Genomic DNA, 13746 nt, shown 5'->3' with positions numbered 1-13746 from the left:
TAGGACTATGAGTGAGCATGCCCTCTTATCCAGGGCATGCACTGTGGAATTCTGAGACCAGGGACTGGACCCAAGTGAATCTCAGGACTCACTGGAGAAAAGGCCTATTCTTTTGAAAAAGTACCCCATGATCTAGAAGTGAGACACAAACTAATTCTTGTTCAAGCTCTTGTTTGAAGAATGGTCAAAAGAGTTTTCTAGCTGCTATGTGAGGCACAAGGACAAGTATCTTCAGTTAAGTGCCATGAGCCTTGGAGTTGGATCCTACCAACACGTCGGACAAAGGCAGTTTACCACTGAACTCCAGTGTTGTTGGCTTCTAGACCTTGATGGCTGTCATTACTATAAGTCCAAAGTCATTGTGATACTCAAATGGAATTGTATACTTGAAAATGCTTGGAGAAATATATAACATGAACATCAATCAGATTTGCTTCTAATATCTGAATACAGGTGAAGCCCTTTCCAGGACTTTTCTTCTTTGGTACAAAAATTATCTTCAAATGGGGTCCTCTAGATTCAACATTCTGTCATTTGACAAATATTTACTCCACACCTTACACCAGCTACATTTGAGCAAAAACATGATTGAGGTGAAGGAGATAGTCAGGGGAAACAGCCCGTGCAAGGGCCCTGAGGTGGGACATGCCTTGTGTTTAGTGAATAGCTAGGAGGCCATTGTGGCCAGAAAAGAGTCAATGAGAAGAAAGAAATATGAAACAGGGTTAGATACTGCTGGGGCTTATACGACTTTGATTGAGATGGAGAGTATTTGTAAAACAATAATTCTTCCTGGAGAGAGCCAGCTGTCCTTTACTAGCTCTGTGTTGCTGGGAAACTAACCTTTCAAGTCTCATTGTTTCCCTCTGCAAGATAGGCATGACCGTGTATATTCTGTGAGACTCTGTTAGGCTCTAGTGAGATACCAGATGAACCCTGAAAATGCTGGTTCCCTTTCTTTCCTCTCAGCAAGTTATACCTTGATTCCTTGAGCAATGGCAGCAGCAGCATTGGCTTCTTTTTCATCTGCTTGCACTAGAAGTTTCTTGGCATCAGCTTCTTGAGTCTCTGCCTCGATTTTCACCATCATCTTAGCGGTCTCCTCAGAGGTCTGAATGAGTTGGGGTTGGAGGGCAGTCAGTTCCACTTGCATGACAGCTACCTGGCAAGAAGAGAGGATGGGTGGGGTGCCAGGTCAGCTATATAAATGTCAAAAATGGAACAGCTGGCAAAAGTTGAAATGATTCTCTAACTGATAATACATGCAGAAAATACAAATGATGTGAATGGTACTGGGTACATATTTGTTGGCTGGAGTTTCTCTCTTTGATCTTGTAATATGTCATTATTTAGTTCATGCTATGTGTTGTAATTATCAAGCTCTATGATAGGCACTAGACATATAATAGCAATCTTAAATTTTTTTTAAAAGATACAACATTAAAAAAGGTATTCTTGTATTGAGCCTACACTATACTTTAGTATTGGGGGCAGGGAAAGACAGAAGTAAGTTAGGGGAAAAACCCCTACATTTTTTTAAGTCTGTGAAGGAATATACATGGCTGAGATAGCTGGAAAGGACAGAACTTTAAAGGTCATATTTTTCCCCCAATAGTCTGATGCCCTCTACAACATTCCTGTCTAGTAGTTTTCTGGCCACTGTTTGAATACTTCTACTGATGGGGAGGTCACCACCTCTGGAGGGGAGATGGACCATTTTTGAGACAACTTAATACATTAGATTTTCCTGATAAGGGGCTGGAATTTACCCTCATGCAATTAAACAAATTTTTTTTAATTAATTTATTTTATTGGCAGATAATTACTTTACAATATTGTGGTGGCTTTTGCCATACATCAACATGAATCAGCCACGGGTGCCCATGTGTCCTTCCATCCTGAAACCCCTCCCACATCCCTCCCCACCCCATCCCTCAGGGTTATCCCAGAGCACCGACTTTGAGTGCCCTGCTTCATGCATCGAACTTGCACAAGTCATCTATTTTATATATGGTGATATACATATTTCAAAGTCATCCCACCCTCGCCTTCTCCCACTTAGTCCAAAAGTCTATTCTTTATATATGTGTCTCTTTTGCTGCCTTGCATATAGGATCATCATTAGCATCTTTGTAAGTTAGAAAGAGAAACACCAATAGAGTATATTAACACATATATATGGAATTTGTTAAGTGTTAATATACTACAGGCTACTATCACTGATGAAGATAGATGCAAAAATCCTCAACAAAATTCTAGTAAACAGAATCCACCCCCATGCAGCTTTCACCCACTGGTCCTGATTCTGCCTTCTAAGGCAATTCAAATGTTTATTTGAAGAAAGTCTCATAACCTTGAACCCACTGTCCACAGAAAGCCCATGTGAGAGAGGAAGCATAGCGAGCTGGTTGATTAGGAACACAGACTATGGAGTTACTCAGACTTACGTTTCAGTTTTCACCTCATCACTTGCACCAGCTACTCATGAGGCTGTGTGATCATGGGCAAGTTGTCTGTCCTCTCTGGGACCTTGATCTCTTTGTGGGTGATGTGATGATAACTGCACTTTCCTCATACAGAGCACCAGACAGGTGGGAGGGCTCAAGGAAAGTTAACTGGCACCATCATTCCCTTGACTGGTCTAGACTGTCTCAGGTCATTTTGCTGCTCTTCAAATAACACAGTTTACTCACCCTTATGTGGATAGACTCCAATTTCCAGCAGCTCTCTAAAAGCTTAAGGACCTTGAGTTGGACCCTGCAACTAAAGGAAGAGAGCAACAGAAGCCACTTCTGATGTTCTTTCCCATCCCTGTGCTGCGTGTTGGTGGATCTGCTGTGTATTCAGTGCCAGGCCAACCCACTGAAAACCATTCGGTTGCCTTAGTTCTTTATTGGTGCTGAAAATTCATGTCTTAATATGGTTTTGTCAAGTGGCTCAAGCACAAATGAATTACTAATTCATATGCCAGGCATTTTGCTAAGGGTTACACTTGTGTTAGCTCATTTAATCTTCATATAGTCCTATGAAGTGAAGACTTATCACTTTTTTTTTTTATAGAAGAGAATCTTCAAGGTTCTATAGCTGATAAGCTATAAAGCTGGAATTTGAGCCTAGGCCTTGTTCTTCACCACTGCCTTATTCTGCCCAGTCCTCCACTGAGAATAGCCAGGGCTGGGGCAACGGTGAGGTGAGTGAGGCACTTACACTGGGCACAAAATTTAAGAGGGATCCAAAAAACTCAGTCTATTCATATATACTATTGTATTTTTATATACTATTAATATTGTACTTTATATATATATATTCATATATGGTGGTGGTGGTGGTTTAGTCAGTAAGTTGCGTCCAACCCTTGTGACCCCATGACTCCTCTGTACACGGGATTTCCCAGGCAAGAATACTGGAGTGGGTTGCCATTTCCTTCTCCAGGTGATCTTCCAGACCAAGGGATGGAACCTGTGTCTCTTTTATCTCCTGCATTGCAGGTGGATTTTTTACTGACTGAGCCACCATAGAAGAGAAGTGAAAGGCAAAGGAGAAAAGGAAAGATATACCCATTTGAATGCAGAGTTCCAAAGAATAACCAGGAGAGATAAGAAAGACTTCCTCAAGGATCAATGAAAAGAAATAGAGGAAAACAATAGAATGGGAAAGTCTAGGAATCGCTTCAAGAAAATTAGATATATTAAGGGAAGAGTTCATACAAAGATGGGCACAATAAAGGACAGAAATGGTATGGACCTAACAGAAGCAGAAGATATTAAGAATTGCTGGCAAAAATACACATAAGAACTATACAAAAAAGATCTTCACGACCCAGATAAACACAATGGTATGATCACTCACCTAGAGCAAGATATCCTGGAATGCGAAATCAACTGGGCCTTAGGAAGCATCACCATGAACAAAGCTAGTGGAGGTGATGGAATTCCAGCTGAGCTATTTCAAATCCTGAAAGATGATGCTGTGAAAGTGTTGCACTCAACATGCCAGAAAAATTGGAAACCTCAGCAGTGGCCACAGGACTAGAAAAAGTCAGTTTTCATTCCAATCCCCAAAAAAAGCAATGCCAAAGAATACTCAAATGACCTCACAGTTGCACACATTTCACACTCTAGTAAAGTAATGCTCAAAATTCTCCAAGCCAGGCTTCAACAGTACGTGAACTGTGAACTTCCAGATGTTCAGCTGGATTTAGAAAAGGCAGAGGAACCAGAGATCAAATTGCCAACATACACTGGATCAGCAAAAAAGCAAGAGAGTTTGAGAAAACATCTACTTCTGCTTTATTGACTATGCCAAAGCCTTTGACTGTGTGGACCACAACAAACTCTGGAAAATTCTGAAAGAGATGAGAATATCAGACCACCTGACCTGCCTCTTGAGAAATCTGTATGCAGGTCAGGAAGCAACCATTAGGAAGGTCAGGAAGCAACAGTTAGAACTGGACATGGAACAACAGACTGGTTCCAAATAGGAAAAGGAGTACGTCAAGGCTGTATATTGTCACCCTGCTTATTTAACTTAAATGCAGAGTACATCATAAGAAACGCTGGGTTGGATGAAGCACAAGCTGGATGAGGCACAAGATGGAATCAAGATTGCTGGGAGAAATATCAATAACCTCAGATATGCAGATGACACCACCCTTATGGCAGAAAGTGAAGAAGAACTAAGTTGGCTTAAAGCTCAACATTCAGAAAATGAAGATCATGGCATCTGGTCGCATCACTTCATGGGAAATAGATGGAGACACAGTGGAAACAGTGTCAGACTTTTTTGGGGGGGCTCCAAAATCACTGAAAACGGTGATTGCAGCCATGAAATTAAAAGATGCTTACTCTTTGGAAGGAAAGTTATGACCAACCTAGATAGCATATTCAAAAGCAGAGACATTACTTTGCCAACAAAGGTCCGTCTAGTCAAGGCTATGGTTTTTCCTGTGGTCATGTATGGATGTGAGAGTTGGACTGTGAAGAAGGCTGAGCGCTGAAGAATTGATGCTTTGGAACTGTGGTGTTGGAGAAGACTCTTGAGAGTCCCTTGGACTGCAAGGAGATCCAACCAGTCCATTCTGAAGGAGATCAGCTCTGGGATTTCTTTGGAAGGAATGATGCTAAAGCTGAAACTCCAGTACTTTGGCCCCCTCATGTGAAGAGTTGACTCATTGGAAAAGACTCTGATGCTGGGAGGGATTGGGGGCAGGAGGAGAAGGGGACGACAGAGGATGAGATGGCTGGATGGCATCACTGACTCGATGGACGTGAGTCTCAGTGAACTCTGGGAGATGGTGATGGACAGGGAGGCCTGGAGTGCTGTGATTCATGGGGTTGCAAAGAGTCGGACACGACTGAGTGACTGAACTGAACTGAAGAAAAACTAAAGAGCCTGTTGATGAAAGTGAAAGAGGAGAGTGAAAAAGTTGGCTTAAAGCTCAACATTCAGAAAACTAAGATCATGGCATCTGTTCCCATCACTTCCTTGCAAATAGATGGGGAAACAGTGGAAACAGTGAGAGACTTTATATTTTGGGGCTCCAAAATCACTGCAGATGGTGATTGCAGCCATGAAATTAAACTACGCTTCCTCCTTGGAAGGAAAGTTATGACCAACCTACACAGCATATTAAAAAGCGGAGACATTAGTTTGCCAACAAAGTTCTGTCTAGTCAAAGCTATGGTTTTTCCAGTAGTCATGTATGGATGTGAGAGTTGGACTATAAAGAAAGCTGAGTACCGAAAAATTTATACATTTGAACTGTGGTTGTTGAAGAAGGCTCTTGAGAGTCCCTTGGACTTCAAGGAGATCCAACCAGTCCATCCTAGAGGAAATCAGTCCTGAATATTCATTGGAAGGACTGATACTGAAGCTGAAACTCTAATACTTTGGCCACCTGCTGCGAAGAACTGACTCATTAGAAAAGACCCTGATGCTGGGAAAGATTGAAGGCAGGAGGAAAAGGGGACAGCAAGGATGAGATGGTTGTATGGCATCACTGACTCAATGGACATGAATTTGAGTAAACTCTGGGAGTTGGTGATGGACAGGGAGGCTTCGCATGCTATAGTCCATGGGGTCGCAAAGAGTTGGACACGACTGAGTGACTGAACTGAACTGAACTAAACTGAGTCACCATATACCCTCTGAGCCACCAGGGAAGTCTCATATTTTATATATACTATTGTATTTTTATATATACTATTGGATTTTATTGTAATGGATTAGGTCAAGCGAGTGAGGTGAGCGCAGGGTCAGACGCTGTCTTTATTTTTGTGCTCTCTTGACTTCTGCATCTGAGCAAGTGCTTCACCGCATCCAGTTAGCTCTGGACCTCTTTGTCCCAGTACTATTTGGTCTGTGCTTACCTGTGAAGCTGCAAATTCAAGTTTTTGCAGGCCTGTCAGATATCGGTTCCTCATCATATCAACCTCTTGCCTCTTCTTATTCAGGAGTGTCTTGAATGTTAGGATCAATTCGAGGTAGGAGGTGGGGGTAACATAGTTGTGCCTTCGAAGGGTGTTGTAATAATCAAGTGACAGCTTTTTCACACTCTCCTGGAAATATTTGCACATGGAGATGACCCTGTTGAGGACACAAAGGTGGTCAGACAGGCCCAACTTGCTCCAGAGAGATCTAGCACAGCTTTGGTTCACAGAAGTAAGGATGTGAGAAAGCCACTCACACTGGCCAGCTAGAACCCCCAGTTCTTTGAAGCATGTCCACAGAGCCTCAAGAAGGATTGGGGAGGTATATAGTCTTACTAGAATGAACTTTGATCAGGCAATTTCCAGCTTTAATCACTTTTGTGAATCACCAGGGCTTAAGCAGGAATTTTTAATCTTTGGCAGTCTGATGAAGCCTCTGGACTTTTCAGAATAATATTTTAATGCATAAAATAATATATTATAGAATTACAAAAGAAACCAATTATGTTAAAGATTTTTCTAAATATTTTAAACACCAAATTTATGATATAGTAATGTGTATGTGTGTATGCATGTGTTTGGCTGCGCCTTGTGGCATGTAGGATTTTAGTTTCCTGACCTGGATCGAACCCACACAGCCTGCAGTGGTTAAGAATCCACTGGAAGCATGGATTCTTAACTACTGCAGGTAAGCCTCAATATGTGTGATTTCATTTACATGTTAAATCAGGGGTCAACAGACTTTTTCTGGTTAGGACCAGATAGTAACTATTTTAGGCTTTGTGAGCCACATGGTCTCAAGTAGCAACTATTCAACTCTGCCTCTGTAGTGTGCATGGCTGTTTTCCAATAAAGCATATTTGCAAAAATAAGGCTGTGAACTGGACTCAGCCATGGATCATAGTTTGCCAACTACAGCATTAAATAGTAAGACTGGACAACAGGTCTGAAAACTACCATCATTTTGAAGGGGATGATAAATTGGTGCATCTGTAATGACTGAACGAGTTATGAAAATAATTGCAGTGCCTACTGGTAACAAAGTCACAGGTCCTACACAATCCTATGGGGTTTATTGCCTATGTTCATCATTAAAAGAAATGCAAAGTGCCAGTTAGATGTCAATGAAAACGAAGATGTACTTTCCCCCACTCACATTCACTGACCCTCTGAGTTCTGGTCATGAGCCTATAGACCCAGGTTAAGCATTCCTGGGCCTAGAGAACAAAGTCCAAAGATCTTAAAATGGAATTTAAAGCAATGAACATTCTGACCACTACCTACTTCTTCATTTTCTATTTACTCCTTTAATGAGCAGGATTTGAACCTACTATGTACTAGGTATTAAGGATACAGAACCATACAAGGCAGGTGACGTGACCCTTACGTTCATAGGACACTTAGAATGGTCAACAGTCTTATCCTTTCTCTTACTCTAGCCAAAATTCAGTGCTTTATTTTGTGTGTCTGTGCTTTACACACAAAATATTTTTTTTTCACAACAAAATCCCTCACAAGTACCATCCCCTAGGCAGCAATATCCCCCCTGTTGAGAATGAATGCTCTAAGATTATTGAAATCCAGGTTCTCATAGCTGGACAACAGTACATAGACAACAGTACATCTCTAGAACAATTCTGAACAGTGAAATATTCTTCTTTTTCAGCAAAGGTGTTTTATTAAATATCTAAATGGTATTTATTTTTTATAATTTATTTCTCATTGAAAAAGACCTTGATTCTGGGAAAGACTGAAGGCAAAAGGAGAAGGGGGAGGCAGAGGATGAGATGGTTAGATAGTATCCCCAACTCAGTGGACACTCTGGGAGATAGTGAAGGACAGGGAAGTCAAGCATGCAGCAGTCCATGCAGTCACAAAGAGTCAGACACACGACTTAGTGACTGAACAGAACAGAACATACATAAATTGATAAATCTTAAAACAGCAAAAAGAATAGAGCCAATATCTTGATTTTCATTTGAAATATTTGTTTGGGGTACTAAAATGCAGCTAGCACTTACTGTATCCGAATATTGTCATCGAGCTCTACATCTTCTAGAAATTTGTTGGCCACCAACTCCAGGGCATCTGTGGGCCAAGACTGGAACCAATCAATTGTGCAGCAATTGATCAGAGAAGGGAACATTCGCAGGCGGTTCCGGAAGGCGTCCCCAATTGGACTCATGGCTAATGAAAAGCAGATTTCATTAGTTCTTTCTCCCAGTCAAGGAGGCCAAAAGGGACAGACAGGTCATTCCAAGGATTCTAATGGGGATAAGGGAGCAGTCATGTTTCCTGTTGGTACTCAAGAGTATAATTGGGAATAGTCAGGACGAGTGCCTGGAAAGCATAGGGGAATCATGGGATATTTTCATGCAACTTTGTGATGGGAAGTCAGTTTATTACAAGAGTCTTCTGTCTGGTTTTCAATATTCACATTATCCTATATTATCCATTCTAGATCTTTAGGATCATATAGCCAGAGTGTTTTAAGCCCTTTGATCTACTTGCTGCATTTGTCCTGACTCACAGACCTCAGGGAACCATTGGTGCCCTATACACAGCTATTTACGGAGGCTGCTGTGGGGGCCCTATCAGCTGGTTTCTGACCTCATCTCCATCTAACCACAAATTTTGGATTCTATGCCCCAAATTCTGTTAATTGCTTATTTATATTCAACGTGTACCAGGCACTTGCTAGTAGGAAGCACAATGCATAGGTGGAAGTGTGAAAAAGTCAGTGTGGCTAAAAAAAAAAAAAGGGAAGCATGGTTTGAGAGGAGAGCGGAGAGGATGCAGGGGACAGTCTGGCAGGTGGTCTTATAAAACTATAGGCTAGGGATTTTGGTCTTTATCTGAATAGAAAGTAATTCAGGTGTTTTAATTTGTGTGTGTATGTGTATGTAAATATACAATGAACAGATTTGCAATATAAGAAAAACAAATCCTGACAGTGGAAAGCATCCTGATTCAGTGGAACTTAAATGTCTGGAATGAACAGAGTGGACATAGAGAGAACAGTTAGAAGGCTATAGAGGTGAGGTCTGGGTGAGATGATATTCATAGCAGCTTAGCTAATTTGAAGGTGGCAGAGATAGAGACAAGAGGGCAAAAATTGACAGGACATGGTAATGAAGAGAAGTATTAAACATGACCCCTAAGCTTCTGGACAGATTGGAGATGATATTCACAGAGAGAAAAACTCCAGATGTTATTTTGTAGGGCTGGCAGGGTAATGTACTAAAACGAAGGAGAGGGTTCAGAGCAGAATTCAGAGAATTGAAGAGAGTGGAACAGGTTTAAAGTCATTTTTCAGGAGAATGGAATTTTGCACAGGAATTCCAGGCACTGACCATTGGGCAAGCTAGGTGCCTTGGTTGGATCAATTCTGGCACCATTGTAAAAGGACTGGGCTTAGGGCAAGGAGATCCTGAAACATCCAAGGAAAAGGGCAAAATGAATTTTCTCATTCTTACCAAGGACAATGTGAAGGTTCTTTTTTACTTTCTCGATGAAGAAGTTATACATAGAAAGAGGAGTGACTTCGATCTTTTCTCCTTCTGTCCTGGCTGCCATTTGCATCTTCTCCACAATGTCGGCCTTCTCATCAGCAGGGAAGATGTTGGGCACATCACCGGTGTTCAGAAGCATGTTGATGTCCTCAACGAATGACTCGTCCTTGATCTGATTATCAGCGAAGAGGAACACAGTACTTTTGGTGGCCACCCCAACCTGGAGCATGATCTTCTTCAGGTCCTCTCGCCAGTCGTTGCCTGAGTAGCTTTTTGTGATCTCGATCTGGTATAGCTCATATGAGTTCATGAATGTGGACAGTTTGCTGGCACTTTGCCGCCCACTGCCCCCAATGCCCACCAGGAGCAAGTGGCCTTTGTCCTGCTTCAGGACCCTGCAGATCCTAGAGATATGCTCAATGGCAAACCTGAACATCACCAAGGACATGGGGGCCTTGCTGATATTGTTGAACTCTTCCAGGTAATATTCCATGACCACTGTGAGCTGTTTTAAGTCAGTGATCTCATCATATATCTTTTGGTCACTTTCTGGCTTGAAGAAATCTCCAAAGAAGAGGCTACGGATATTATCATCAACAATCTTTCCAGTGGGTGATAGGTGGATGAGGACCTGTGGAAAAGATAAGTCTCAGGCAGGCATTCACTCCAACTACCATGGTAGTGGGAGCTAGAAGGAGGGAACAGGAGATGTGTTCGTTTCCTCTGAGCACATTCTTCAAAATCATGGTTCACAACAGTTTTGTTTTTTTAAACAAAATACGTGTATTTGATGGTTGTAAAGACTATGATGAAAGGACAATTGAGAAAAGAGTGTGAAAGCAAGGGTCAATCGGTTTGCTAAGTGATTAAAACATTGGTGGACAGATTATAAGATCCCAGGAGGAGGTGGTCAAAAGGTGAGATCATTTGTAATGTACTTGCTTCTTCACCAAATAGAGGTGCAGGCCTTGCCCCTGTTCCCACTCTGTACCTAGAGTAGAAATGTTTTAGATGCTTCTTCTTTCTGATATTAGAAACTAGCAGTGCTTCTGTACATGGCCTCTGGATGAAATATGAAACACTTGCACTTTTTCTATGGAGAAATCATAGCTTCTTAAAAGTAGAGGTAGAATTAGATGATGCAAATATATAGGGTTTAAACTTTTCTTATATCAAAATGGAAAAGAGAAAATATTTACAAATAGGAAACAAAGACAATCTTTCACTTGGGCTTTACACAGGGCATCAATCAAACAATAAAAATTCATGGTGTTTTTATTTCTTAACTCAAAAGTTATCTGACCTTGAAAATGTATTTTACATTAATTAGAAACAAAACATCTTTTCATAAATGATAAGTTTGAATGTATCCAAACTTATATGTTACCTGTAAAGTCAAGTGAAATTGGACCAAGTATTATATTACTTGGGACAGGGAAGCCTGGTGGGCTGCAGTCCATGGGGTTGCAAAGAGTCGGACATGACTTGGTGACTGAACAACAAAAACGGCAGTATATCACCAAATCAAATGACTAGCTGGCTCAATACACTGTTTCTTGAGATTCAGAAAGCAGAGCTATAAGTCTCTATTTGGGCTTTCCTGGTGGCTCAGTGGTCAAGAATCCACCTGCCAATTCTACAAATCTGGGTTCAATTCCTGGGTCAGCAAGACCCCCTGGAGAAGGAAATGGCAACCTATTCCAGTATTCTTGCCTGGAAAATCCCATAGAGAAGCTGGTGGGCTACAGTCCATGGGGTTGCAAAAGAGTTGGACACGACTGAGTGACTGAAGAACAACAACAAAGTCTCTACTAGGAAGGGAGCCTGAAATCTGAGACTAGCATGATCACATATTTGGGGCAATTTCTGAGGTCAAAAGATCACAGGGTCTTGCTTACCTTTTCCACAGACTGCTTGAAGCAATTGGAGGTGGTTTCCCTTACCATGTTAAAAAAGACCTGTCTATCTTCATGATCAATCAGACGGTCATAGAAGACCCGGTAAACCTCATGAATCCAAAGCCGGATAAACTTCTCTACATCCTGAAAATTCAATTATTTGAATGAATGGCACATGGTGGCTGAGGCAGTAGTTTTCAAACAGTTTCTAAGTCCTGGGTTGTTGTGAGGATTAAATGAGATAATGCTTACAAAATCCTTAGCACAGATTAAATGCTTAGCACAGATTAAATGCTTAATAACAGTTAGCTATTACTATTATCATTATATATTCCACATAGCCAAAGATATCACTGAATGAACTTGATAACAGAAATGACAGCGGCTGACCTGCAGGTGGGTGTGAGGGCAGAGCAACACCCCTTGGATCACCCGTGAGAAATCCCGCAGGTTAAAGACATAGTGTGACTTGGAGGGAGTTGGCAGGAAATTCTCCACTGCAGCTTTGTAAATTGTCATCGTTGCTTGTACCATCATCTTTCCATACCTTGGGAGGAAGGAGAAGGCAGACCAGTTAAGGAAGGGCCAGAAATGAGGACCCCAGGCAATAATAGAGGAACCTCCTACCTTAAAAACACCACATCAAACCCTTTCCCGAAGTGCCAGTCAGCGATTGAACTGAAAATCTTGGTTAATATGTCATCCTCGAAGGCATTGATGGAAATGATATTCAGATGGCGAGTGAACCGTCCTGGAAAACATGCACACACACTCACACTTACCTCCTGGGCGCAGCAACCCTTAGATATAGAACGGTTTTTCCTCCGCCTTTAAGTTCTAGAGCTGTGCTATTCAACATGGCAGCCTCTAGCCATATGTGGCTATTTAAATTTATATGGATTAAAATTAAGTAATATTAAATGTATTTCCTCAGTCTCATCAACCACATATCAACTTCTCAAGGATAAACGTGTGACTAGTGGATGTTGTACTGCACAGTATAGATACAGAACATCTCCACGACTGCAGAAGTTCTGGTAATAGTGCTAGCCCAGTGCTCAAGACTGTTACTAGATAATGGCAATGTGTTATTTTTATAAAATAATCAAATAATTCAGAAATACTTTTACAGAAAGTAACCCTTGCCTCCTACACACTAAATCCATTCTCTCTCCCCTCCCAAATTAATCACTGTTAGTTTGGTGTTCTTACAGCTCTACATCTGTATCTATGTATCTAATATTAGATATCCATATATTTATATCTCTAAAATTCATCCATTTAAAGTACACAGTTAAATAAATATTTTGTATTTTAGTTGTGCAATCATTATCACAATCAATAGCAGAATAATCACTCCAAAAAGAAATCCTTTACATTTACCACTTTCTATTTCCTTGTAGCCCTTGGCAACTAATAATCGATTTTCTGTTTCTATAATTTGCCTGCATGTATTTTTAAAAAATATTTTACTGTATAAAGTAAAGCACAGATACAGAAAATCACCAAAATTATAAAGTGAATCATTATAAAGTTAACATCTTTACATCTACCATCCATGTCAAGAAATACAACTTTGCCAGCCCTTCATAGAAGCCCCTCCATATATCCCATCCCAATCACAGCCCTCTCCCTGTCTCCCTCCAAAGCTTACCACTATCCTGATTTTAAAGTAATTACTATCTTGCATTTCTTTATGGTTTTTTTATCACCCATATGTACTGATATATGTAGGTTTACCTTTTAAAAAAATGCTGGAATAATATTTTACACTTTGATTGGGAAATATGGAGAGTTGCATGACCTTGAGGAAGTCATGTATTCTTTTGATAATAAGCATACGCATAGTCCTTAATGTGTGCTAATGCTTATTACATGTTACCAAAAGCCAGATCAGTCTTCTGCCAA

At 40.9% G+C, this 13746-nt stretch overlaps 1 protein-coding gene across 1 annotated transcript in view; it reads right to left on the bottom strand.

Annotated features, from left to right (window-relative positions):
- Positions 1–13746, bottom strand: part of DNAH3 (dynein axonemal heavy chain 3) — a 247929-nt gene that overhangs the window by 54055 nt on the left and 180128 nt on the right. Inside the window, exons 47-53 of the mRNA XM_070362916.1 lie at positions 12466–12589; positions 12229–12385; positions 11839–11982; positions 9905–10571; positions 8450–8615; positions 6369–6585; positions 980–1162 (exon numbers count right to left, since the gene is read on the bottom strand). Of these exons, the coding sequence (XP_070219017.1) occupies positions 980–1162; positions 6369–6585; positions 8450–8615; positions 9905–10571; positions 11839–11982; positions 12229–12385; positions 12466–12589 (1658 nt within the window). The remainder of the gene's footprint in view (positions 1–979; positions 1163–6368; positions 6586–8449; positions 8616–9904; positions 10572–11838; positions 11983–12228; positions 12386–12465; positions 12590–13746) is intronic.

This window comes from Bos mutus, chromosome 25 (assembly GCF_027580195.1).
Source record: "Bos mutus isolate GX-2022 chromosome 25, NWIPB_WYAK_1.1, whole genome shotgun sequence".
NCBI classification, from domain to species: Eukaryota; Metazoa; Chordata; class Mammalia; order Artiodactyla; family Bovidae; genus Bos; species Bos mutus.
The sequence above is the reverse complement of the archived record's forward strand: the minus strand, read 5'-3'. Positions and strand labels throughout refer to the sequence as shown.